The sequence below is a fragment of the Carassius carassius genome, chromosome 5, assembly GCF_963082965.1.
Source record: "Carassius carassius chromosome 5, fCarCar2.1, whole genome shotgun sequence".
Taxonomy (NCBI): Eukaryota; Metazoa; Chordata; class Actinopteri; order Cypriniformes; family Cyprinidae; genus Carassius; species Carassius carassius.
Window position 1 is genome coordinate 21,929,208 of NC_081759.1, and position 27,099 is coordinate 21,956,306.

A 27,099-nucleotide genomic window follows, 5' to 3' on the forward strand; every position below is an offset into this window, starting at 1 on the left:
TTAATCTGACTGTCATACGCGGAAGCTGTTCCGGCGGATGATGTAGTACATCGTCATTCCTTGATTAGTGATGAATGCGTAGAGAGAACAAAACAAAACGCTGATCATGAATTAGAAGTACAAAACAAGGATTTGTAAAGAAAAATGTTGGAGGATTTTGATATCATCTAAGAGGAGACTGGTTTTCCTTTGCTAAAGTAAGGAGACTTTGCTTACTTTGCTTCCACGTGCGCTGCGCATACATCATACGTCATCCAACCAGAACGGCTTCTGCATACGACAGATAGCGGAAGTGAGAGAAAAGTGTTTATTACATTTGAAATTCTTACAAAAATACATGGATTCATTACAGGAGGATGCTTTTCACCACCCAAGCCGTGTGAGGCACATTTTATTAGGGATGAGCACGCTTTATTTAACGTCTTTTAGACTGTTGAATAAAAACACCCACCTACTGCAATGATAACACTTGGAGCCAGGACAATTTTTTTTTTATAACTCCGATTGGATTCGTCTGAAATAAGAAAGTCATATACACCTAGGATGCCTCGAGGGTGAGTAAATCACAGGCTAATTTTCATTTTTGGATGAACTAAGCCTTTAAGTGATATGTCAATAAATTTGTTATGTTAATGGTTTTGAAGTATACTTAATATGAAATAAATGTATTTTAAATTGGCATAGCTTGGCAAAGATTTTTTTTTACTAGGGATTTACTAGGGACATGTTTCGAGGTAACAAACATTGTATAAGATTGTAAGTTTTCAGACAACAACAACAGCACATGATTATTTAACTTTAACATTAATTTTCTTTCTTTCTTTCTTTCTTTACTTCCTTCCTTCCTTCTATTTTCTGAGTTTCCTAACAGGCATTCCTAAATGTTTGTGAGTATGAGCTGTAAGGATTAACAGCCTCTCAGACTTTTACGAGTGCTGTAGTGTTTGTAATTAGACTAAATAGATGGGATTGGGCGGGCAAAGTAAATGTACTATCCCTGGTCCAGTGAGATTTATAGTTATTGGATATTTTAAAAGGCCTTTTTAATGCACTTGTTCCGTGGTGGGATAAGCTTGGGATGCTTGTTAATGACTTTCACTCAGCTGGCCAAACTGCCATATTGTTTTTGCTCTAAAATCAGCAGTTGATTTATTAAATGTCTAATGCATGTTTCTCAATATATTTAAAATATGTAGTTGTGAATTTAGTCCAAGTTTGTTTATATTTCATTTAAAAAAGAAAAAAAACTCTATGTGAAACAGCCTCAAGATCACTAACCTACACTGCTGAAGTTGATTACATAAAATGTTACAGTAATTATGTTTACAGTAATTTAATTAGAGTTTAACTACTGGCACTGAGTCATTTTGTGCATGCATGCTGATATTTCTGCTAATTTGAACTGAAGGCAAAGCACGTAGCATCTTCATGCATTTAGTAGAGCTTTTCATCAAATTCAGAATCATACAAAAAAAAGAGCAATATAAATGAGATTATAATTAATATATAATATATTAATATATTAATATCAAATCTCAGAGTTTCAGAAGAGACCTCAACAATATGTCACACTTGCCAAAATAGGTTTGCAGTCAACACTCTCCACATTTTTATAGTATTGCACTCTCATCGTATACCAACATTTATTTTCTCTATCTATCTATCTATCTATCTATCTATCTATCTATCTATCTATCTATCTATCTATCTATCTATCTATCTATCTATCTATCTATCTATCTATCGATCGATCGATCGATCGATCGTCTTCTGTCAGGAACTAGAAATAACCCCAATAAGAGTTCTTTACCCCCTTGACTATGCTGTACAGGTAGGCTCCTGTGACCGTGTAGCTTTTTTTTTTTTGGATGGAGGTGACACAGAGTTGACGACAGACACGTTGACAGTCCAAAGCGGCCATAACTTATTGTTGTCGATGTGCTATGACAAATCATGCGGGATGAGCAGGAGTGTGTGTGTGTGTGGGTATGAATATATGAAACTCTGCACAGCTCATTTAGCTCCAGTGTAGCCACCTGGGTGGTGGTCTGCCTCAGCCGAGCCAGTCCTGCTTCTCCCCCTGCCATCTGACAGCACTGCGGCCCGATATATGGGCTCCGGCGGCAGATTAATCAACACAGAAATCCTCACAAATCACCCGCCACCAGCATTGATCTGAAAGTGAGAGTGAGAGCAACTCCGATTTAGAATAGAGGATACAGCTTGCCTTATGCAACATGCAACTATAAGTTTGTGTCATTCACATTTTGAAGCAGAGACCAACAAGTCTGTGAATAAATATCAGAAAAAGGGTGTATACTTATTAAGTGTGACTGCAAGTTTGCAAGATACTGTAGGTTTTTTTTTTTTTTTTTTTTTTTTAGCAACAAGTTGATTGTTGGCTTCTGTAGAACGGCTTATAGCTGAATTAAACAAATTTTAATTTAAATGAACTGTACACTGCTACTGAATTGAACTGAACCAACACTGAACTGATTTAAGCTAAATAATGACACTAATGCATTTTTAGATCTGTAATGTCTCCATATTTGAGTTTCCATAATTGTTTCTACTATATTCCGGTTTGTTACTGTGAAGCTATACAACCTATTTTGAATAAAGCCCTGTAGAAACAAAGGAGACCTGGCTTAACTGATTGTGTAAATAGTGGTGTAACATGAGAAAATGTTTTACAACAGAGCAAGGTTTAAGTTAATCAGTTCATTCATGTAAATATAATAATATACATTAATATAACTAATATAAACTATTCAGTGATTCTTTTGAAAGTCTTTTTTTTTAAGTGAAATATTTAAATAATACAATTCATTGCGCCCTATTTTTTCTTTTTTTTAAACCAACAGATAAATATCTCAGTATATGGACACACACACTTTTGATACAGTTTGATACTGCCATTACCACACACCATTAGTGTTAAAGAAGCAGCACATAGCTAAATAGGTGTGTGCAGCAGGAACAGCAGTGCTGTCTGGCTAATCCTGTGCCTCAGGTGGCTTTTCATCTATTCCATTCAGATCCCGAGCAAATCAAATTAAAGCAGAAAGTGGGTGAAATCAAAAAACGTCAACACAAAAACGCGGGCCGCTTTTTAAATCGGCCCCCATGGCCATGCTCCTTGTTTTATTATCTGCAACAATAGGGGAAGTTTTGTGGCATGCTTTCATTGAGCATATCCAGATTAGTATTGCTTTGACATTTGGGAGACTCGATAGCAATACTGTAATGCTTTCCTGAGGGAATGCAACCCGTGTGAGGGAGACTTGTTCACGCAACATCTGTTTAATGGAATGATTGCCTAAGCTGCAGACAGTGTGGAACGAACACAGACATATCTGCAGAAATCCCACACTGCCTCGCTCCGTCCGTCATGAGTTTTGTCCAGATTTAGGAATGAACAAGTGACCTACATCACACTAACCAAGCACTCTGAAGAGTCCCAAAAATCATGACTACTTTCAGAGCAGTTTTATTCCAGGAACTGGAGTGAGAAAGCTCCTCTGAAGGATGATGATGATGATTCATACTTTCAAATGTCAAAAAAGTTTTAAATTGAGGTGAATAATATATAGTATTATTATTATATTCATTTTTCATTTTCTGTTTTCATTTTTCATTTTGATGTGTGCTTTTGCCCTTTTTCGTAGTTAATTATTCCAATTAATTGATAATTAATGTAATGAATTGAACATTATTTCAAAATAATACAAATTATTGAAATATAACCTGCAAGCATTTGTAGAGTATTTATTTATGTATTTATATTTACCTAAAGGTTTCTAAATGTTTACTTTTTTATACTTAAAATATTGACCTTTTTATTTGAATATCGGTTGAGAAATAGCTATTTTATATTGTTCACTTATTACATAAAAATATTTAAAATATATCTATCCAGATAATATTACAGTGATTTATTCATTTGTGGCTTCAGTATAATAGTCACTTAATGTTGTTTTAATAATATTGTTCCTTTCTACTTTTCTCACATAGAATAAATGGGTCTGTATACACGAGAACATACTTTGACTTTATATTTTTGGAAAAGGGGGTCATCATATTTAGGGGGATCATGGCCCAGGCTTCCCATATATCCAAATTCTTCTGAAAACATATGGTTGCCTGAAAATCGTGTAGACAAAATGTTCATTTATGGCTGAATTATCTCTTTAACCAGTTTCCATTATACAGGCAAATATTCCAAGTCTCCAAGCGCCGAGCTCCTCCTGTGTTTACATCTTTCTCTCTCTGCTGCTCAATCGCTTCTCCTCCATCCATTTATTTTCCAGCATGTGCGTGGCGAGCGTCAGAGGTAGGCACCTGTTTAGGTATGCACAAACCATCTGGCTCATTCATCAGCACTCGTTAATGAAAACGACTGAACACAACCCAAACTCTCTCACAGTATGAAGCCTAATACTGTATATAGCCTGTTAAGCATGATGAGCTATTTTTATCAGAAAAGACAATGCCACATAAATAAAGACTTTTATTTAACTGATATATAATGGCTAGGCCTCCCACTTGTCCTTCCTCGTGCGCTTTGATAAACGATGGACCTTTGAGATTTTGACCAATGAGACAACACAGTGGCTAACTAACTAACTAACATTAGTGTAATATTTCCCCATTGGGTGCGACCGTACGATTAAGAAATTGCCTAATAACTGCTAATTAATTCCCAGTAGGCTGCTATTATATACTGAATGTAATATTCTTAAATCAGTTTTATCTGCACTGTGTTTAAGGGCAGCCCTATGCCAAATCAAGAGAAGGAGAATATGTTTCTAATGAATAAGCATCAGATCTATTGTATGCGGTGGTCTTATTTTCTCACTGGTCCAATTAAACTGATCTGAGTTCAGTGTCTTCTGCGTGGCTGTAGCATTAATGAAGGTTTCGGTGCTGCCATTGTGACCTGTGAAGAATGTTATTAAGCAGTGGTCATATTCACTCATTACTGGCCTCTACCCGAGGGGTTTTACACCTTTACTCTATGGCAGGACCAGCCATGCCACCAACCTTGTTAATTCAAGATCAATTTGAGAAGATGTGTTAATTTTGCTCTCTGCCAGAGTCACTTTTGTTGCTTTACCAGTATTATGGATAAGACTAATCTTACTAATGTGTATTGTATATCAGCACTATATTTTTTATAGAATTTTTAGTTGTTCATTTGCATTTGATAAAATTATATTATGCAGATATAGTTGCATTTAATTGGTAAATAATAAAAATGACTGTGCATATAATTAAGTTACATTGGTTAAATTCCTCTGTTAAATGGTTAAGTGAACCCTTTTTAATTTATGTAAATAACTTGGTAAATGTAATGTAAGAGCGATAGGTAAAAAGAAGCATGTCCCCTCTTAGCATCCTCCAGAGTGGCATTTGTCTGTTGAAAAAGCCTTGAAAGCTTCCACGGCATTGATGCAAATCCATTTAAGGTGAGTGGAGTGCTAAGAAAGTTTAAAAAAAATTCTTTGCTTATCTATTCCACGGCTCTGTCACCTGATGTAAAGGCAAGTATTTCATTATAAGAGGGGAAAAGAAATTGCCGACCGATATGCATCTCTAGATTAGGGGGGCCAACATAATAATAAATTATGCAGTGTTTGAAAACATACACAGACATAATTAGGTGGCATTTGATATTAAATGAGGTAATAGGATTGACTTATTTATCTCCCAAACACCCCAAAAGTTCCATTAACGTGTGGAAAAATGAGCTGTTTGAAATGGTAAGAGCGCTGGAGCTGTGATCAGATTTGACTAAGCCCCCCTTCGCGAAGTTGAAAGACTGTCTTTTTGCTTGGAGATCACCATTCCCTGCTGGGAGTTTTCGGAAGGGAATTGGAGATCAATGGATTTACTGGGTAATCAGTTCACTCCAGGCCTGACGGACGAAACACCCGAGCACCAAGACTATTAACTAATCATGTCATTATGGTGACCGCCACCACCCGCGCCTCTATACTCCGACATCCCCTGACCGCCAGCCACTCCCAGCAGAGAGCAGATACAGGAATGTTGTTGAAGTAGAAAACAGAAGAAACATGCATGCAATCTTCGATTGAGCCTCGAGTCGCTTTTACATCCTGCTTGGGCTCCCAGAGTGCTGGTTACATCCCTCTTCCTCTTCGGTTATTATGCTGTAAAGGTTGAACCCAATGCAAATTCAAAACACAGGGAATAAGATGAATTACTTCTCCCTCAAAAAAAAAAAAACCCTGAGAAACTTTCCCCCATATCAACATATTTATGTTTCCGCACTGCTAGCGTCACTCTTGACTGCGGTCGTCCCCTGTGAGTGTACGTGCGCGTTGTCTGGGTGTGTTTTACACTTAAAATATGCATCGCTTACAAAGGGAGTCTGTTGAATAAATGATAGTCTACATCTTAGAGGCGTATCTAGGTGAAATCAGGATGGATCTCTTTTTGTTGCCGCGCTCAGCTGGGAGCGGTGAGAAACAACTCGGGTTGCGTGTGCGAATGTGTGTGTGTTTATAAATACAGAGCTTTGTTCATTCATTTATAAGGCCGCGGCTTGTCGAGATTGGGGTTGCTTTGGGGAGCTGCGGGTGCCAGGGGTTTTGCTAGTACAGGGTGAGGCGATGTGTCGGCAGGTCCCTCTGTGGTAAAATAAGAGCTGTCATACTGCTCTCGGGGTGCAGCGAGGGCCTGTCAGGGAAGACTGATTGCCTCCGTGGAGCTGCTTGATCCCTGGGACCCGGAGGCTCGCTGGAGCCATCAGCAGGTGTCTAGTGCTGCCGCTTGTTACTGCTTTTGTGAGTGTTATGACAGGAAGACCATCACTGTCTTTCTGGTGAACAACACACAATGCGATGGCTTCCCTTGTTTACTAACAATTTAGCTTAGCATAAGTTACCTCTAATTGGCGTCGAGAGTACGAGTGCGAAGTGGCAAAATAAAAACGGGGCCGAGGAGCTTCCGACTTGTCAGGGGCCGAGCCAGCAGCGATGTGACTAAGAGGGCTAATGATTTAGCTCAAGTTATGGGGCACCAGCTCGCTGGCTGCTATTTCTGTGAGAGGTGTCATCCAGACAAGGAGAGTGCACTCTTGACAAGAGACAGAGTCAAGGGCAAACAGCACTGCTGCTGCTTTATTTGACAAACTGCAGTGGAGGTTAAGAACTGGGTGTGTTTGAACGAACTCGCCACTTGGAGGGCGACCATGCATGATCAATGTCTGTTGGCCTCTTAACAAGAGTGCATCTCAGGGAACCGTCTGCCAGGCTTTAGAACGGTGTTCGCTCTCATTAATGCAACGCAAGTCTGATAAAGACTGCACTCTGGACAGATCGGTTTGCTCAAAATAAGGACGTGAACAGTTAGCAAACGTATTTCAGTGCAGTTTATGATGCAAGTTTAGCTTCATGAAACTTGAAAAATAGCTCAAAACCTCAACTTATCTGTAAGAGTGAACATCTTCTATGAGAGAAAAAAATGAAATACTTACACCACAGAAAGTCATACAACAATGTGAAATTGAGTAAATGATGCCAGAATTTTTTTTTGGGTATGAAATATTTTGAGCAGGCGGAAGGAACACATCAGTAATATAAATAAATAAATAAATAAATAAACATTACTGTCCTTTATGGATCAGTACTTTTAACACATAAAAAATGTCTTATATTTTTACTCAAGTGAAATTTAGAAATACTTAAATGTTTACTGAAGTCATATATTTTATTTAGGTATCTATTTTTTTTAACCCAGTGACAATTTTTCATTTAATGATCCAGAAGGGTGCTCATGGGCGCCCCTTTTGTAACGACATTGTGCCTGCACTGGTGCTTTCATAGTTCACGCAGGTCTGCGACCCATCAGGTATGCAAAGGCTGAAGTCATTTTTGAACTTTTGAAACATAGACCTGAAACCTGCTACACCACAGTGTGTGACAGCTCGATTGTTCCCCAGTACACAGCGTGGCATGTCGAAGTGTGCTCTGCCAGCTTTTGGTCTAAAGCAGGTGCACGGGTCCTGACCATGTTCTCTGATGTTTCAGAACTAATCAGTTTAAAGAGTTCGAGAGTTTAAAGCCGTGGCATGCATGTGAGACCTTTCTGCTCGCCATTTCAAGGGCAGCTGCTGGAAGAGCTGTCTGTGGTCCTTTGATCACATGCTCCACCGCTTGGCTTCTCTTTCACGCTCCCCCGCGCTCCTGAGGTCCCGGGTCTAGCCTGCCTGCTGGCCCGCCAGTGCTGCTGTGGTGGCGTTTGCGCTCTGGAGATCAGAGTGGAAGAAGAAGGTGGGGAGGAGAGATGATGGATGAGAAGGCCTGGAGCGAGGTGATGGAGAGTAGCATGGAGCGAGAAACAGTTGCGGATGGAATATGTGCTGCACTGTGGGTGTTCGTAGATTGCGCTGGCAACAACCACAGTTAGGGGTGTGTTATGTTCATTTTATAGAATATTCTTTGATGAATGAATTGCCTTTATATTTTTTTTTACTATTATTTGATCTCTTAGATTTTAATGCCATTTTAATGGCCCAATTAGTTTAATTTAAATGTAAATTTTTTATTGTATTATTTTGACAGCAGGGAATATGTATTGGGTATGGTGAATAGGTATAAAAAAATAGGCTTATCAAAAAGCTTATTAAAATTCTTCCATTTAATTTAGTTACTTAGGGGTTATGGGTCCGGTCAAACTCATAATATACATCTAAACTATATTTTGGTGCATTTTCAACTGTCACTTGATAAAAACATATTAAATTAGACTGATGCCAACATGTGCAAGTGTTTAAAATCTGTGTCATGACATAACGCCAGATAAGAACCACTGTGCAAACATATTTTTCGTTGTTGTTGCTGTTGTCAAATTTTAGGAATGTAGGAATGTACTTGCATACAGATAACATCAGAGCTAACAGACATGGACTGAAATCTTCAAAAAAGGTTTTGATACAACAGGATTATTGCAATGACACCACTCTGGCTCAAACATTTTTCTGTATTCAACAGTAATTTTCATATCTGTAGGTATTTGAACAACCTTTTCTCTGCAGAGCACCTCTGTGGTTTCCAAAGGGCAAAGCCATAAGCATGAAATGAACTGGATTCCTCACATCCCAGGGCAAGGCCAGAACGGCCGGTCCCTGTTCTAAGCGCTCTCTCCCATCAGAACATCTCCTCTCCTCCGTGGCATGCATGGAAAGCCCTGACCTTTTCAGAAAGTTGAGCACTTTAAATATTTAGGTTTGGGTTATGATGGATCCTTGAAGTGCTAAGCATGTGCAAAGCCTCTGATTAGCGTCACTTGTCAGCTCGCCATTTCTTCGCCTGTGTTGAGCGTCACATTGCTCTTTGTTTGACAGAGGCACATTTAAACAAACACGGGTACCTGTCGGCAACTGTGCTGGTAGTCTGTTTGCCCAAAAACATGTAGAGGAGAGGAAAACCACTCTGCTAGCTGACAGCTAGTCTAATAGCCTCTGCTGTTCTTCTCCTTCTTTCTTCTCCTAAATGGGGCTGCTCAAGCAGTACATGGCACAGTGTTAAGATAGCCCAGAGTGGGCCGGACTTTAATGTGATAGGAACAGTGTATAGAAGTGCCAGAGACTGTTACTTGGCTTGTTTTTCAGACTTGACCTGTGAAGAACCACTGGTGCGGATCCTACTGTGAAGATAGATAGCTTCAACACAATGACTTTCATGGGCACCATCTAAATGTTCAAACTGGCCTATGTATACTTCAAATCTATTAACACATTTATTAATATGTCATGTAAGATATATCATTATAATTACATTACATTTTTTAATATTATGGCTAAAATGTGTTTTAATGTCACTATTAAGAAGGATTGTATGATCTCTGTGTTTAAATGCAAGTTATTTAACGTGTACTTGCAATAGTTCCCCTATTAGATCAATCAAATATACTTCAGTTGGACCTTAGCACTGCTTCTGCACAATCAAAGTGCATTAAGCACACAATTAGTTGTTCCACTTTACCAGACTTTAGGTATACCAGTTTAGTATACCAAAATATAATATTTTTATTAAGCATATAAATAAAAATCAGGGGTCAGGAAAGGTCCTCGAGCTGGGATTCAAACTCAGGACACCTGAAATGCAACAATGTTATATATCAGCACGCCGCCAACTAGGCTATTGCACAACAGAAGTTATTCATCACTTACAAAAGTTAACAGAAACAGTGAAGAACGGTCAAACTGACGTTCTGTATATATGGAATGTTAAGTGAAAGTTAATTTTAAGCTAATGAATTTAGCTAGATGTTAATGCTTAAATGTACTCTCATTCTGTCTTTATATATCCAAAAATATGTATTTGACCAGTGAATAGCATACCTTTGTGAATTGTAACTCTATGCATAGAATACATGCAGATAATTGCCAACAAGCACAACATGCAGGCAAACACGGCTGGAGGATGTCAGTGAGCTGATTTCTGCTGGACTATATGGAATCTGTAAATATATGGCTCATAATGCATGTAGACTGATCTTTATGCAGAGGAAGAGCTGAGTCAGCAAGAGTGGTATTAATGCATGAAAAATGAGCTGCGCAATAAGACTGAAAGACCACATCACACCGGGCTTATTAAGATAGAGAAGCCCGCTGAATTACCTGCCTGACACTTAGTATTTGTCAGGAAACATTAAAAGACTGGAAACTCAGTGAGGACACATTAGATATTCACTACTATGAAAAAGAGGCTCAGGTTTGACTTATTACCAAGTCTTGTCACATAGTGAAAAACCGCGGCGGTATTACACCTGTACTTTTTGATTGATGACCTGAATGAGAAATTTTACTTTATTGACACATTTTGATTTTCTACTGTTCTTTGCAGGTGTGCATCCATACTGTACACCCCAAAGTTAGAGATTCTACATTGACATTGATAAACGGAGGTACTTAAGATATATGCTCTTAACATCATAGGTGGACACAGACAGAAGTTATTGAGATGTTTACTAGGTAATTTTACCATGTATCTACATATTCTCTCCTTACAAAAAAACAAAAAAAAACCTCGACCCAGTTTCAAATTCGCACTTAACACTTCCTCTGTGGCTCACGTTCTCATTCATCAAGCAAGTTTGTCTCACTGACAAGCTGCAGACCACCGGCTGAATATCAATATCAGCTAAGACAACAACGGCAAGCACCGGGCGAGTAACCTTCAGCTAAATGTCATTCTGCTTAATCCTATTTGAAAATTAAACATTGAAAAAACCTTTAGCGTCTTCACTTCTTCCTCTCCGACCCTCGCCTTCCCTCTCTCTTGTTCATTTCGGCACGTCCCTGACATTTGTAAATATTGTGTTTTCCATGTGTTCTCCATTATTTGTTATTTGTTTGTAGCGCTGAAGTAATGACTGACCAGAGATGAGAGACTGAGGCCGTTTGACATTTGCCTGGGTTGTTTCCCTGTGGCGCTTAAGAGTGTGCTCATATTTCCTGTACAGTCTTATGGTGCAGTCACGCTATTGAAATTTCATGGGCAAAAAAGGTCTATTGTTTGAATATTGTCAATGAAATAACAATGTATGAAGCACAGTTCACACAGAAGTCATTTTAAGTCACTTTCCGTCACTTGATGGAGTCAATTAATATTGAGTAATATCGATTTGACTGCACTGACACTCAGATGAGAACATAAGTTGAACTGAATTGAGCTAAATAATTATAACATTGTCTTCTGTAGAGCTGCTTTATTGCTTGACCAAATTCGTTTATAATTCATGAATTTTGCAACATCAACAATGCTGTTGAACTGAAATGAATCAACACTCAAATGACTGGAGCTGAATGAATTCTGTCTGGCTTAAAGGGTTAGTTCACCCAAAAAATGAAAATTAGACTGTGTTTTACTCACCCTCGAAGCATCCTATGTATGTATATGACCATAGAACATTTGACCTATGTTCTAATTCATGACCAGCATTTAGTTTTTTTCTCTATCTGCTTTTGTCAATTATCACGCAACGCTGACGTCTTACGTAATCCGCCGAAATGGCTTCCATGTATGACAGATAACGGAAGTGAAATTTTTTTTTTATTACATTTGAAATATGGATATTTTTCCTACAAAAACACATGGATTCACTACAGGAGGCCTTTATTGCTTTATGCTTATCGCTGGATTGATCTTGTTTTTTAATGAATGAATTCTACACATTTATAGCTGAATTAAATCAACACTGAACTTATTAGAACTAAATAATGACACTATTGATGCTATTGCCGTTTACATAATTATTTTTTACTTTTTCGTTTAATACTGTTAAGCTGTTTTGATCAATGTTTTACATAGCACTATAAAAATGGTGACTTGACTTGATTGAAACAGTGATGCACCAAACTTTTGCCAACTGAGGATATTTGGCCAAAACAGCAAATTAGCTGGAAAATCAAAAGGCTGCTCACTGGCGGCTCAAAAAAAAAAAAAAAATGACCAGGACATGATTTATCACCCTGAACAACATACTGAGTTCAATTTAAAGTAAAAAAAAATGGCAAATAGTATTTATTTCTAAACTCCTTATCAAAGATTTGATGTTGTGTACTAGCTATAGTGTTCATTTTCATAATAACAAATTGATTTCTCATATTTGCAACATAATTTCTTGTTTGGGTATTTTATCTCATAATTGTGTCTCCGAAAATGCTGGTGCCCCAGGGCCTTGCACGAGGACCGCAATCCTTCTAGCCACCAGTGCAGGAGAAAAAGAAAGTGAGAGACGACAGAAAATAAATGCACAAAACCCACACACACTCATCTGTCGAGCTGTTGCTGTCAGGTTCAGGCCCAGTGGTTCTGTTAAGGTGACTCTGACAGGAGGAAAGAGACGCTGCTCTGATAGGAGACATGCCCGAGAGGGCGCCATGCATCAAACGCACATATTTACATAAACAAATCCTCCCCATATAGACTGTAATTACCAATGTGACACAGCCTTCCATAGAGGAGAAAAGAGCTTGTCTGAAAGCAACACGTTCACAATGACTGAGGTGGAAGCTCAATCAATGCGGCCATGTTGCTATAGCTGCTTTATGTGGACAGACCGAGTCCTTTGATAGGCTTTTGTACCACTACAGAATATATGGACACTATACATCATCATCTGAAAAGGTGCCTTCACCTCACACAGAGAAAGATGAAAGGAGGGATGCACACACTTTGTAACAAACACAAATGTGTGCTGTTGAAAGTCATTCTTTGCGGTGAGGAAATAAGCATCTGTGTACGGATGATGGCTGTGATTGGACACTATAGATTATGTTCTCTTTTTCCTCTTTTTCCACACTTAGCAACATGTTACACCATTTTTTAACCTTAAAGTATAATTTTAGTTCTGAGAGACCAGTATATATATATATATATATATATATATATATATATATATATATATATAATATATTAGGGGTTGCACCGACTAGTCAACTTTAATGTTCTGCCATGACTCTTTAAGCTTGACATCGACAACAGGATAAGAATTCTTTGAAGGACTTCCACATTTACGCTTAATTTCCAAACAGTTAAAATGATAAATAAATTCTTAATTGAAAGCTCCACAAAATGTGTGATTTTATGACTGGATGTTTGTAATTGAATGGGAGAATGCACGTTTTAAACAGCCTATTGTACAGGTAAATTAATTGCCGTTCTAATCTAATGTGCTGCTGCACTGTAATGCACACACACATAGGCTACAGACAGTACTACATACATCATGCACAGTTTGCGAGCACACAAAATATTTCACACACAGTATATATATATATATACTGTATATATATATATATATATACTGTATGTATATATATATATATATATATATATATATATATATATATATATATATATATACTGTGTGTGTATGTATATATGTATATATATATAAAAGTGCCGTGCAATGATAACAATTTTTAATCACGATTAATCACATGATTATCTGCAATTAAAAGCAAAGAATCGCATTATGCACAAAACTAATAATGCATTAAAAAATAGTGAATTGTTCACTTTTTTCATTTTAAAGTACTGCTATATGAACAAAAGTGCAGTAACATTTGGTTTGCAAACACTTTAAACTAATAAAGTGCTTTTTTACAGCAGTATTCATTTTACATAGTAGCAGTTAAAATATTTCTTGTAAATCTTAACTTATAATGTTAATGCAAATAAATTGAATATAAAAAAGCTATTTGTCACTGCCAGGACATTAATGTTTTTATAGAAAATATTTTATAGTTTGTTATAGAAAAACAAGTTATGTCCAGAGCCTCGATCATAACATTATAACAGGCATCTTCCGAGTAGATACCTGCAAAATTGCGGGACCCAACACAGCAGAGTGCGGTGCGGGACAACACTTGATGTGCAGGCAGAGACTCGTGTGTGCGGGATGCAGGAGAATAATTTGGGTGTGCTTACACTTGGCAAATCTTAACCCCTGGTTCATTTGACTAGTGTGATTGGTCCTTTTAGCAGTCCCTGGCCTGTTGGAAGAGGTGGGCAAGAGCGCGGTTCAGTTATATATAGATCAGTGAGTGTAAGCTACCTGTGACCTATGATTTGTCTGTATGTGTATTCACATGTACAGTATATTTCCTCTTTGCAGATACTGTACATGTTCACTAACTGATCGCCCACGGAGATATATCATCTATCCAGCTCAGTTTGCTCAGATTGTTCAATATTTTAACAGTACAGAGTTACTTGACTGGTATGTAACTGTGCATATAAAGATATCTGGAAATTGTTTAGGCCTCGGTGGGTTCAAACCTCAGTCTGAACCCTTCAGAGCGAAGCCTTCCGCCAAACATAAGTTCAAAACCTCTGCAATATTCTGACATTATCAAGTGGTCCTGACTGAACTGTTGTCTATTTGAATGTATTTTAAAATGTAATTTATTTCTGTGAAAGCAGTGCTGAATTTTCAGCAGCCATTATTCATGATACTTAAAAAATCATTATAAGAAAACATGTGACAAATGCGTTCTACAAAATTTTACTCAAATATCAAACATGTTTTATTTTCATAGACTGGATAGAATCATAATCTGAAAAGAAAAAAAGTTAGTGTTCATTGTACACTGTATGATTTTTTGTGAAATCTGTCAACTCTAGGCAAACTCACTGCCAAAAAGACTACAAATCTAAGCAAAAGTTGTGTAGTTTATTCTAGTCTTCAATTTCCAGGTAGACTGATAAAGAAGCCCATATACCCTGGCTACTAGACATTGATTAATACCAACCAAACAAATTGGAACTGGTGATTTCATCCAACTCTTGCATTTTTGTGTGCAATATGCATCAGACATGATAAACAGACATTGGCAGTGTTACCTGATACAGCACAAGTATAATATTGTTATTTTTCACATTTTGAATACTCACTATTGCCCACAAGAGATTGACAGATGACTGTGAAGTTGTAAAGAAGTTGTATGCTTAAGGAAGATCTGTGTTTTACCTGTGTTTTCTAGAGTTGGCTTAACACACATTTCTGTTTTCTGTGTTTGTGAAATGCAGGTGGGAGATGCAAGATGCCGCAGCACTGGAGGATGAAGAGAAGATTTTAGTGGATCAGTTAAAGAAAATATACTTCGACGAAAGCCAAGAAACAGAAAGTACCAGTGACTAACAGGAGAACCAAATGATCAGTGTTAAAAAGTGTATGTAGCTGCTAAGAAGATTGTTGAAAGTGGATGTGCTGTGGATGTGAAATTACAGTTACAGATCAGTAATAAACAACAACAACAAAAAAAAACACATTGTGAATTCTAATAAATCTCAAGGTTTTGATGAAATATGACTCTGTACTGGGTGCATGCTCAATTGAAAACTGTACTCCACTGATCTGTTAAACAAACGATAATATAACAGTTATGAGGAAACTGATTTTGGAACTTTACTTGCTGTAAAGGGAAAATTAGAGGCGGTGGTTTCAGTCAGTCAATGAATGTAATAATAATAAAAACATTGCATGCATTGTCTACACAAAATCTGATTATTATAAAGAGATTCTTAAAAACTCTTAATATAATCCAGGAGACCTTGTGGACTTTAAATGAGAAGTTTAATAGTGTTTTTGAATGCAGAACTGTTTGCTGACGCATAATGACTGTTGTCATAGTACAAAAAATTGACTGGTTTAAATAAGTTAAATATAAAATTAAATTATATAAAAGTTAAAAAAATATTTCATGTTTTTTTTTTTTTTTTCCTGTTTTCTTTTAATTTTAGTTAAGGTTTTTTTTTATATGTCTATATAGTTTTCATTATCTTTTTAAATTAAATGTTAGTTTCAGTTATTTTAGTTCATCAAGATAAACTAAAAAATAAGATCTAAATGAAACATCACCGTGGAAACTTGCTAAAATACAATAAAATGTATAATAAAATGACAGCCCTTGAGAAAACATACTTTTTTCCCTCTGATTTAACAATTTTCCAGTGTACCAGAAATTATAGTTATATGGATTATGTGGAGATCTATCTATCTATCTATCTATCTATCTATCTATCTATCTATCTATCTATCTATCTATCTATCTATCTATCTATCTATCTATCTATCTATCTATCTATCTAAAGTCTGCACCTCATTCACAGAGATTTCACAACGAAATATACTCTACATGTGTTAATTATTGATTCATTCAAAGGCGTGAATTTTCTTTTAGGAGATTTAAACGGTATTTTATTTATAATACAACAAAATTATATCAAAAACATTAATAGCTTTAGCCTTTTGCCTGTTACCCTAATTGAAATATTAGCATAGTATCCGTGAGTTTAGTACAGCTCATCTGTGTCTGTGTGAAAAGCGGCGCTGTCTGTTTAAATCCCGCCAATCGGCTGAGACGTGTGTAACACGCTTCCGTTTCCGAGGAGACGGAAGCGTGTCTTCCTGTTTGGCAGAAGGAGGAAGCAAGATGTGTGAAATCTCACATGTGCTTGTTGTTATGGTACGTGAGCGGAGCGACATGCATGCAAATCCATATTTTCCTCTCCCACTGTCTTCATCTAGCTCTTCAGGAGGGTGTTCCGTACGGCTGCTTCAGCTATCTGTGCTTTGTGAAGTTGTTCTCCCATTTGTGTGATGAGTAGTTGTTTATAAACACTGGCCGGGGTCCATGCAGGAAATCATGTGCTACTGTATGTTTACATGCTCCGATCATGTCGCAAACAGCAGATCGCTTTTTCCACTGTTATTATTATTATTATTATTTTTCGAAATGCAGACACTGAGGTTCAGGTGTATTCGAGTCTCTCACTATAGCACGCTTGCTTTTAGACTTGAACCAGGCTGTTAGCTAAATGCTAGTTCCCACCATAAAGACAGTCTGACCTGTCAGATCAAAGTGCACTGGCATTAAAGTTCGATTAGATTCAAATCAATGACACTTACGTTTGACTGCTTACACACGAACAGAACTCGGCATTAAAACCAGAACGACAAAATTAGAAGCTAGAAACTTTAAAAGCTACATTGCCCAACAAGTCAACAATTTCTCTCTTAATATCGATGTATTATTATTATTGTTTTTTTTGTTGTTGAAAAAAGTCAGTATATAATCAGTGATTATTTTCACTAATCATAATTACATGTAGTTACCTATCATTAAATACATTTAATATTTTATTAAAAGTTTGGACAGCTGTTTGTCACAGGACAAGTGTACATTGTCCCAAACATTACTGATTGTTATTGACAATATTAATATTATTGAAACGTGAACTTACTGATAAATCGAAACATAATCTGCATTATAATATGTCCCAATCATGTGTTTTAATGTTGTGTGATTTAATTCCAATAGTTATTTTAAAAAGCTTTTTATTATTGACCAATTTTATTATAATTTTGTGTAATATTACACATCATTTGTGACAACTCTGTAGCAGTTTAACAATCAGTCTAATGTTTGAATTTTTTTTATTTAATTTAATCTTTAGAATTTACTAAATATTACATTATATATATATATATATATATATATATATATATATATATATATATATATATATATATATATATATATATAATAATGCATTAACATGGATTTCTATTATGCTTTATATGCATTCATGGTAATGAATTTACAGGCAACTTGGGCAAACTTTTTGTGAGGGCGTTGTTACAATAAAGGTCATAGCATTGGAAGCTTGTTTGTTTGTTTGTTTATTTATATTTATTTATTCTTGATCAGGGTGACATGCAGTAATATTTCTGTAGTGGTGTGTCCATGCCTGTCAAAGCCAGCGTCTTCCTCTTCAGTTTAGTTTGGATAACTATGGCCCAGCTCTTGGCACAAGAAGAAAAAGAAAAAACGACTGCACTAAAAGGTAAAGCCAGCATTTTTGAATGCACACGGTGCGTGAAAACATACAAACAGAAATTAAATACAAATTTTAAGGGGATGTTTTGTGTGCTTGTTAAATATTTACATTGAAAATATGAATTCATCAATTTGTTTTTTAGATTTACTGTCCAGGATAGATTTAGACGAGCTGATGAAAAAAGACGAACCTCCACTGAACTTTCCTGAAACTCTGGATGAGTTTGAGTATGCCTTCAATGAGCGTAAGACCTTTTACTTGTCTTTACTCTAAACATTTTTAGACACAGTAAATTATTTCACACTATGACACAGTGCCATCTAGACCATCAAATAGCATCTGGGCTTGTACTTTAATAACATGATTTTGGATCTTGTCTGTGGTACTGAAGGTTTGAATGCATTCGAAGTGTGCAGAGGGTTTGATTGGATATTGACAGCAGGCAGCAGGCTGTGATAGCGCTGTCTGTTTCAGAGTCTCTGGAGTCTGTGGCAGCTGAATGGACAAGTTGTGCATGCTATGGGCTGTCAGTGGCTTACTCAGCCTTGTGCTCTGTTTGACGGCTAGATTTGCATAACCTTGCTCCTCTCTCTAAAACGCCTCCTGTTAGCGTCTGGAATATCTTATATCAGTCTCTCAGTGAAGAGTATCCCTTATATTCGATTTTATAAGAAAGTTTCACTTTGTAACTTCTTTTCCCACTATCTGAGATGAATGTAAAATGGCCATTGAGCCAAAGAATAGTTCTGAACATTTTAGCACTTTGCTCAAATAGGATACAAAATAGGGTGTAAGGTCAGCCAGTGGAGTTCAGAGCATTTAGAAAATGTTAATTGTTAAACTAAACATTAAATGAGCCAAATGCAAATCTGTTTGTGTCTAAATAAAATTTAGATCCTTGATTGATTCCATGTTATTTTCTTGCAATAATTCAAATCGTAAACAAAAAAGTCAACTAATGATTGCATGTGCATGTTGATGGTTAAACTATATTATATGAGACAAATACCAACTTGACATATGTAAATATAGTTTAAAACCTTGATTTGGGGATGTAATAAATTATTAAAGGAACATCAAATTTATATATATTTTTTTAATTATTATTATAATAATTATTGTTATTTTAGTAATTTGTAATCATTTATAAGATTTATAAGTAAAATTCTGTCAAGATTATAAATTAAAGTAAAATATTAGTTTAATTTTAATAATTAATTTCAATATCTTTGGTAACAGGGTTAAATGGTAGAGCTTCACAAATATTATGATTTTGTTATGTTTAAAATGACCTGCCTTTTTATTCAACATCTCTAATAGTTTTTGCTGCAAAAACATTTAAATGCCTTCCTTTCTTTCTTTTTTTCAAATAATTGGACATCACAGTGTACCCTATTTGTGGAAACTGTTTTTTATTTTTTGTAAATTTTTTCTTTCCTCTTCTTCTTCCTCTTTATTTTTTTTTTATAAATCAGTGATCTAATGAGATAACCCTACAAGAAATACATATGCATTTGAAATGAATGTTTTTTTTCCCCTTCCAAAAACCATGTGGCATGATGACTTCATCCCAGTCCGCCTTCAGCTCGTTCATTACTGGAAATCCAAGGTTATGTATACCTCATTAAGCCAAAGATTGAGAAAGCATGCTAATTATGCCAGGTTAAAGCAAGGAGAATAAGTTGAAGGGGGATATTCCTCAGAGAGCCCGTGTTATGAAGACGATGGAGCTGAACTTCCACTGCATGTTGGTTTCATTAGATCCCCTCTTCCTTCTGTTAGGCACTTCTGGTAGTAGTGTTTCTCTTCACCCTTTTGTGAATGCATAATTTATTTTTAAAGGTACTTTATTTATTTTTTACACTAGTATATCAATTCTCCCTCTCCTTCCACTGTCTCTCTCATTCTTTCTCTAATTCTCTTTCCCATCGTATCTCAAAGGAGCGGCCATGCTTTCAGAGTTCATTGTTGATATACGGCCTTTTAGTGGAACATGTTGTTGAACAGCTAACGATGAAAGCGAATAGTGTAATCCTCTCCGAGTTAGCCATGTTGGATTTATCACCTGCTAACTGTGCAGAAAGTGAGAATGAGGGGAATGAAAGTGCTTATGCAATCTTTTATCTTCAAAGCTGTTTTTCTTTTTGTGGAGCTATGCGCTAGAGTAATTGCAAAAGTGTGAGGCCCCAAGGCTATTTGGGTTGAGTGTGTATGCTTTGAGTATTTTAACTTCACGCATTGGCAATCAGAGAGGTCACTATTAGATGTAGGCCTCATTGTTCCTCTGTGTCAGCAGTAGAATAAATGGGTCTATCTTTCCTAAAAATCCTTTCAGTAATGTTAGAAACCAGTTTCTATGTTTGTTATTCAGTGTTTTATTGTTTGTTGGAATAGAATTGTATTAATAGCAATGATTGGGGCCAAAGTCAATATGTGGTTTCCGATCGACTTATTTTGCCTTTAAATGAAAGAAAGTTAATTTTTAAGAACATTAACATAGGTAGCAGGGTTACATGGTTGAGCTGGACAATATAGTATAGTATTTATACATTAATGACTTATAAAAAAAAAAGTAAAATAAATGTCCAAAAAGTGGATGGGATTGCGTACATACCAGGCATTCAACCCTTCCCCTGAAACTCCATTAGTCCTAACCAAGCAGGGTGTTGTTGTTTACCTCATCCACCTCAGCAGCTGTTTAGCAGCATCAGTACTTGGCAAAAGCCAGGCTTCATTGTCCAGCATTGGCAGAACAGTGGTATTCAAGTGGGTCACTTTGAATGAAGTCGGCTGGCCCGCTCTCAAACGAGCCCCTCAAAGGATGCTCATAGGAGGGAACAGTTGCAGCGGTCCAGCCACACTCACGCACGCTCTCAGATCTCTGGTGGCTTGAGGTACAGTGGCGGAGAAACCGCTATTGCAGCACCAGCTGTCTGAGGAAGGCTTGCCAGACGTCCCAGAAGGCCGAAGTAAGGGGGACAGCAGAAGCGTTAGCCGTTCGCATGGCTTGTACTTGCCAGATGGGGAGATTCCAGCCAAACGTATTTAATTGCATGAAGGGGAATGATGCACTTCAAGCAGGCCTGAGGTTTTGAACTGAAGGTCACAGATAGAATGACTTCTGCAGGCTGTGTGTGGACTATGGACAGCCTTCAAGCCTCATATACTAAGGCTTGCAGTGTTTCATTGGATCCCAGGTACTCATTGAGAGAATAGGTTTGGCTGAGGTGTTCAATGCTTCTCAAACTGCAGGTGCAAATTGATTGGTGAATTTGAAGGTAAAGAGTGATTCACTCGAGTTCGAGCCTGCCAATGTTGTGCCCGTGCTTTGAAAACAACAATGCTTTCATGTGTGCCATGGCCAATCAAAGACATCTTTCTTTTATGTTGGAAAACATTCTTTATTTTGTTGGCTCACAAAGGCTTTGGCTTCATGCCGTCCCTCACGCTCCATTTCAAGATACTCTGCACTAATATTGTCCTTAATATTCTCTTCATCTGCTGCTGAAGTAGAACTGTGGGAAAAATTTTATAGGGAGGCTAAAGATAATAAAATGAATAGCGTCCAGTCTCAGACCCAAGTGGGAAATGCCCCTCAAACCATATTATGAATAGAAAGCAGAATAAGTGGACCATCTTTCTTAATGAGTTATAAACGGTTTGTTTATGGAAGCCCTTCTACACAAACTCTAGGTATTCTTTAACTCTTTTGTTTTTTATTTTATTACAAAATTATACAGGTATGTATTTTTTTTTCTTTTCTGTAGATGGTCAGTTGAGACACATACACACAGGGGAGCCATTTGTCTTCAACTATAAAGAGGACCTGCATAGATGGAACCAGAAAAGATATGAAGCGCTGGGAGAGGTAATGTTGATGATGATAATATTTTAAAAAGTACATAAAAAAAGTGATATTGTTTTATCTTTACAAATCAGTTTGCAATAATTCAATATTATAGAACATCTTTGAGTATGGATTCATTTATGGATGCTAACTTTTAAATGTTTGGGCTCAGTATTATTTATTTGTTTGTTTGTTGATTTATCGATTAAATTTTTATTCAGCAAGGAGGCATTAAATTTACCAAAAGTGACAGTAATATAATGTTACAAAAGATGTATATTTCATATAAATTATTTTTAACTTTTAAAGAATCCTGATTAAAAAAAAAGATTACAGCGCAGCTGTTTTCAGCATTGTTAATAATAAGAAATATACTTGAGCACCAGATCAACATATTAGAAAGATTTCTGATGGATCACGTGACACTGGGATTGGATTAATGGATTAAACGGAAATCAATTAAAATGTAAAGTTATATTAATATATTATATTAAAATAGATAACTTTTATTTTAAGTTGCAATAATTTCACAATTGTATTTATTTATTTTACCGTTTTATCAAATATATTCAGTTAGAGACTGCTTTTGAAAACAAGCAAACACAAAAAACTTACTGACTCCAAACTTTTGAATGGTAGTGTTATGTATTCATTTATTTATTTTATTTAGAAAAAAACATTTTACTTATTTCAAGGTCAAACATACTTTTTTTTTTTAGACAACACAGCACCATCAAAATGTAAAACCATTTATCTCAGTGGTATATTGATATTTGAGCAGGCCGTTATTTAAAGGGGGGGTGCAATGGTGTTTCGTTTATTCAGAGTTGTTCACATTGATAAAGAGATGGATTCTCATGCTGAACATGGCCAAAGTTGTGAAAAATAATTTAGAAGAATGACTGAGAATTTCTGTGCTGAAAATCTTACTTCCGGGTTGGTACAAGTTTCGGCTGGGTTTTTTTCGATCGTGGATCTAATGATGTAGACAAGAGCGGAACATAGAGCGGAACTCCTTATATGAGCATTTCTGTCGGAAAATAAATAAATGCGACTTATAGTCCAGTGCGACTTATATATGTTTTTTCCCTCATCATGACGTATTTTTGGACTGATGCGATTTATACTCAGGTGCGACTTATAGTCCGGAAAATACGGTAAGTACAATTGCATCAGATTTCTGAATTTTTTTGGAAATCAGCACATAAGTGAAGATATGTTAATAGAAACAACACGAAAAATCAGTATTATAGCTCTGACTATGGCACGCCTCCAGGAGCTCGGCTTTTTCTGGAGAGAATCGTGATGCTGTATTTTTATTTTACAAATATGATAAAACTTAAGACTTTTTGGATATATGAAGGATGCAGTACTGCTCTATAGGTACTCAAGATTAACATGAGATTAGGTGAAACTGTGTATGTTATGTACCCTTTAAATCTCATGATTTTCTCAGGGAACATTTATAAGGTGTGAACTTGGTTTTTCTGATACATTAAAGACCCTCTATCTTCTTTTTTTGGTTGTTGTGTTTAGTCTCTAGAGTTCAGAGCTCTGATTTACAGCACTCAAAAATGTTCATACTAGGGGTGGGCGATATGAAAAAAAGACCATATCACAATTCATGATTTTTTCACAATCCTTTGTCGTGCTAATTTTACTATTTTGCAAGTTGTCTGAGCAGTACAGCCAAACTAATTTCCCTATTATAAAGACAAAGCCTTTCAAGGTAACATAAGAAGAATGGTAGATTTAGACCAAAGAAGGCGAAGATGAAAATCTTTTATACACATTACAACTACACATAATATACAAATAAAACAAACCGTGCTTTTTTTCAGGTACAATAGGTGTATTTAGCAGGAGCATTCAAGAAATTGAATGAACAAATATAAAAATATAACACTATATAAATTGATTCCTAAAGCAACTGTATTAATTTTTTTCAGTCAAGAGCAGTGAGGGATTTTTCTCTTTGTGTTTTGTTTTATTAACGTTATGAGAATAGTTCACAGAAAAATAGAAATTGTCAGCTGTCTGTCAATGTTTTATTTTTAAACCACCATTTACTCACTCAAAATTGGTTTTAAACCTGAAAGAGTTTCTTTCTTCTTCTGAAAATAAATGCTATTTTGAGGAACATGGAAAACCAAACAGTTGCTTCCATAGTATTTTTTGCGACCATCAAATTCAATGTGGACCAGCAACTGTTTGCTTACCCACATTCTTCAAAAATATCTTCTTTTGTGTTCAGCACAAAAATATAAAATATGATATAAAATATAATTTATATCAGGCACTGTTTGACAGGTTTTGGGTTTTAGCGTGCATGCTTCGGGTGTATGCAGCGCTCAGAAAAAGCACAGGTCAGACCAGCGCGCGAATGAAACATTTAAAAGCACATGTAAATAATGAGAGAGAACCTCTACCACTGAGTTAACACTACTGTTAATACATGTGGCATTGTACAGTATATGACAGAGGCGCCAGTAGGGCTGTCGCGGTTACGAAATTTCCCCTGCGGTTATTATGGGTGCTCAAAAGCGCGATATGCGGTATTACCGCCATTTTTTTTTTTTTTTTTTTTTTATACATACCTATTTATCCTGATTTTGCTGCATACAAAGCTTTATTGTTGAGTTATGTAGCATATATTGTTGCTTTTTTAACTGACAGAGACATTTTTGTTTATTGTTAAATGCCAAACAGCAACAAGAACATGCGTTACAATAAAAAAAATTAAAGAAATCAAAGAGTTCTAACACGTATTACACGTATTTGCGCGCGACTTTGGACAGCAGCGGAAATCTAGACTGATTATCGCGTCACCACTGGCCCACCAGGACAGTGGATTCGCGTTGGAGATGGAGATGCACTCCTCAAGCAGGGGCGTGTGTGAGCTCATTATCTGCTCACGCTCTCTTGGATATGGGCACTGACGCGGAGGTTGTCCGTGACTTCAGCAGGTATGCCTGTTACTTTTTCACGGCTGTATTTTACAGATTTCGCAAAGGCTTCAGCTACTCTTAACTGTCGGCCGGTCTCAGCTGTTCTTTTTGATGTTGCTCCGCGACCTGATGCTTGAGGGGGCAGCTGCGCTGGATGACAGGGGACACTCTAAAACGCTTAACATGGCTTAATGTACTAAGACAGTGATATTAACAGACCAAACTCACTAAAAATCATACTAATAAAGTATACTATCTATAAAAAAAATCAGATGAGCCCTGAATATGAATGCAACTCGTTAAATAACACGTTAAGCCTTTTCCTCCCATAGAAAACCGTTATAAGAAAACGCTTAATGTACTAAGACAGTGATTTTTAAAAACCAAACTCACTAAACATTATACTAATAAAGTATACTATGTACAAAAAAAAAAAACCGTGTGAGTCCTGAATATGATTGCAAGTCGTCTAATAACACGTTAAGCCTTATAACGGTTTTCTGTGGGAGGAAAAGGCTTAACGTGTTATTAAACGCATTGAATTCATATTCAGGGATCATCTGATTTTTTTGTAGATAGTATACTTTATTAATATGATGTTTAGTGAGTTTGGTCTGTTGATATCACTGTATTGGTACATTAAACCACGTTAAGCATTTTTCACGTTAAGCGTTTTAGAATGTCCCGATGACCTCAAATTAGATGTATTGCTGCGTCACAGGAACCTTTTTGCAGCAAATTTTGCATATCGGCTCATCTATATTCGCTGGCTCGCCCTTTTCATTGGGTTGAAAGCCAAAATGTTCCCAAACTGGCGACGTGACATTAGGTTTTGGGACGAGATCGAGCGCCTCCCATCGTTTCAGCCGGCCTATTCAAAACAAACGAAGCACCATAAAGCTACAACGGCTCGTGAGGAAATTACAGTCGGAACCATATTGTATCATTAATTTATTTAACATTAAACGCACAGTGACAAATTGAAAAAACAGGAAGGCCACAGCCTCATAAAAAAAAAAAAAAAAACTGAACACTGCGGTTGCCGCGGTTTCTGCGGTTGCTATCTTTCTTCAGCGGTTTGCTTGTCAATAGCGTGGTATTACAATATTGCGGTTATCGCGACAGCCCTAGGCGCCAGAACTGTGGCTGATACTACGATATTTCTTCAAAAGCAGATCCTGGAGACATTTTTATCGTCCACGACCAAAAATCTTAATATTGCTAGTTCCCCTAGTTCACACCTTCATGCGTTACCAACCACTACTCCTTGCACTCCTTCTGCTGTCACGCTCCAGGGCCGTGTGCATGTTATAAGCTTTAAAGTTTTTGTTGATTGTTCATATTTTGATGTGTATCACATATTGGCTTATTAAACCGTCTGTGTATACTTATGTGGGCCTTCAGGAAAGTTTCTTTTTTTGCTGTAGCCTGCATGTGCCTTTGAAAGTTCAAATGCAGTTCAGCGAGCCTTTAGTTAATTTGCATATATATGCACTTAATTATCTTTGTTCATTTACATCTGTATTCTTTGGCTTTATTTGTAGTGCATATTTGTTTGATGTTCAAAGGAAAGAGATTGACTCTTTTAGGATTATATGACTGTTTTATTTCTGGTCCAGGTATGATTCTAAGAGAAAAGGCCCTTTAAGAAAAAAACTAAACACTTCTCCCCTATTATCATGGCATATCTGTTTATGTGGCTTAAACATAAAGCAACGTTTCCGAGCTGAACAGTGGGTGACCAGATTTCATGAACTTCCCTTGAGTGAATTCAAAGTGGAGTGGAAGTGAAAGCAGGTTGGATTTTATTATATTGTTTTGAATTTTAAAGGTCCGTTTAGATGATTTTGTGACGTGTTTTTGCAATATAGATGCATATGATATCAAATCACTGGTGTGGCACCTGATATTAAAGCACTGTTTG

General features: G+C 36.6%; 3 protein-coding genes across 4 annotated transcripts in view; 2 read left to right on the top strand and 1 right to left on the bottom strand.

Annotated features, from left to right (window-relative positions):
- Nucleotides 1-15,844, top strand: part of kiaa0825 (KIAA0825 ortholog) — a 124,388-nt gene extending 108,544 nt beyond the window's left edge. Inside the window, exon 19 of the mRNA XM_059550150.1 lies at nt 15,567-15,844. Coding sequence (XP_059406133.1) covers nt 15,567-15,678 — 112 coding nt within the window. The 3' untranslated portion in view covers nt 15,679-15,844. The remainder of the gene's footprint in view (nt 1-15,566) is intronic.
- The window catches only part of LOC132141012 (SMC5-SMC6 complex localization factor protein 1-like), a 244,204-nt gene that overhangs the window by 150,497 nt on the left and 66,608 nt on the right, over nt 1-27,099 (bottom strand). The gene's annotated exons all lie outside the window — the stretch shown is intronic.
- fam172a (family with sequence similarity 172 member A) overlaps nt 16,878-27,099 on the top strand; it is a 170,259-nt gene continuing 160,037 nt past the window's right edge. Inside the window, exons 1-4 of one of the 2 annotated variants that reach the window (XM_059550153.1) lie at nt 16,878-17,005; nt 18,251-18,386; nt 18,523-18,624; nt 22,148-22,248. In XM_059550153.1, the coding sequence (XP_059406136.1) occupies nt 18,287-18,386; nt 18,523-18,624; nt 22,148-22,248 (303 nt within the window). In that variant the 5' untranslated portion in view covers nt 16,878-17,005; nt 18,251-18,286. The remainder of the gene's footprint in view (nt 17,006-18,250; nt 18,387-18,522; nt 18,625-22,147; nt 22,249-27,099) is intronic. The other variant, XM_059550154.1, reaches the window with a different exon arrangement.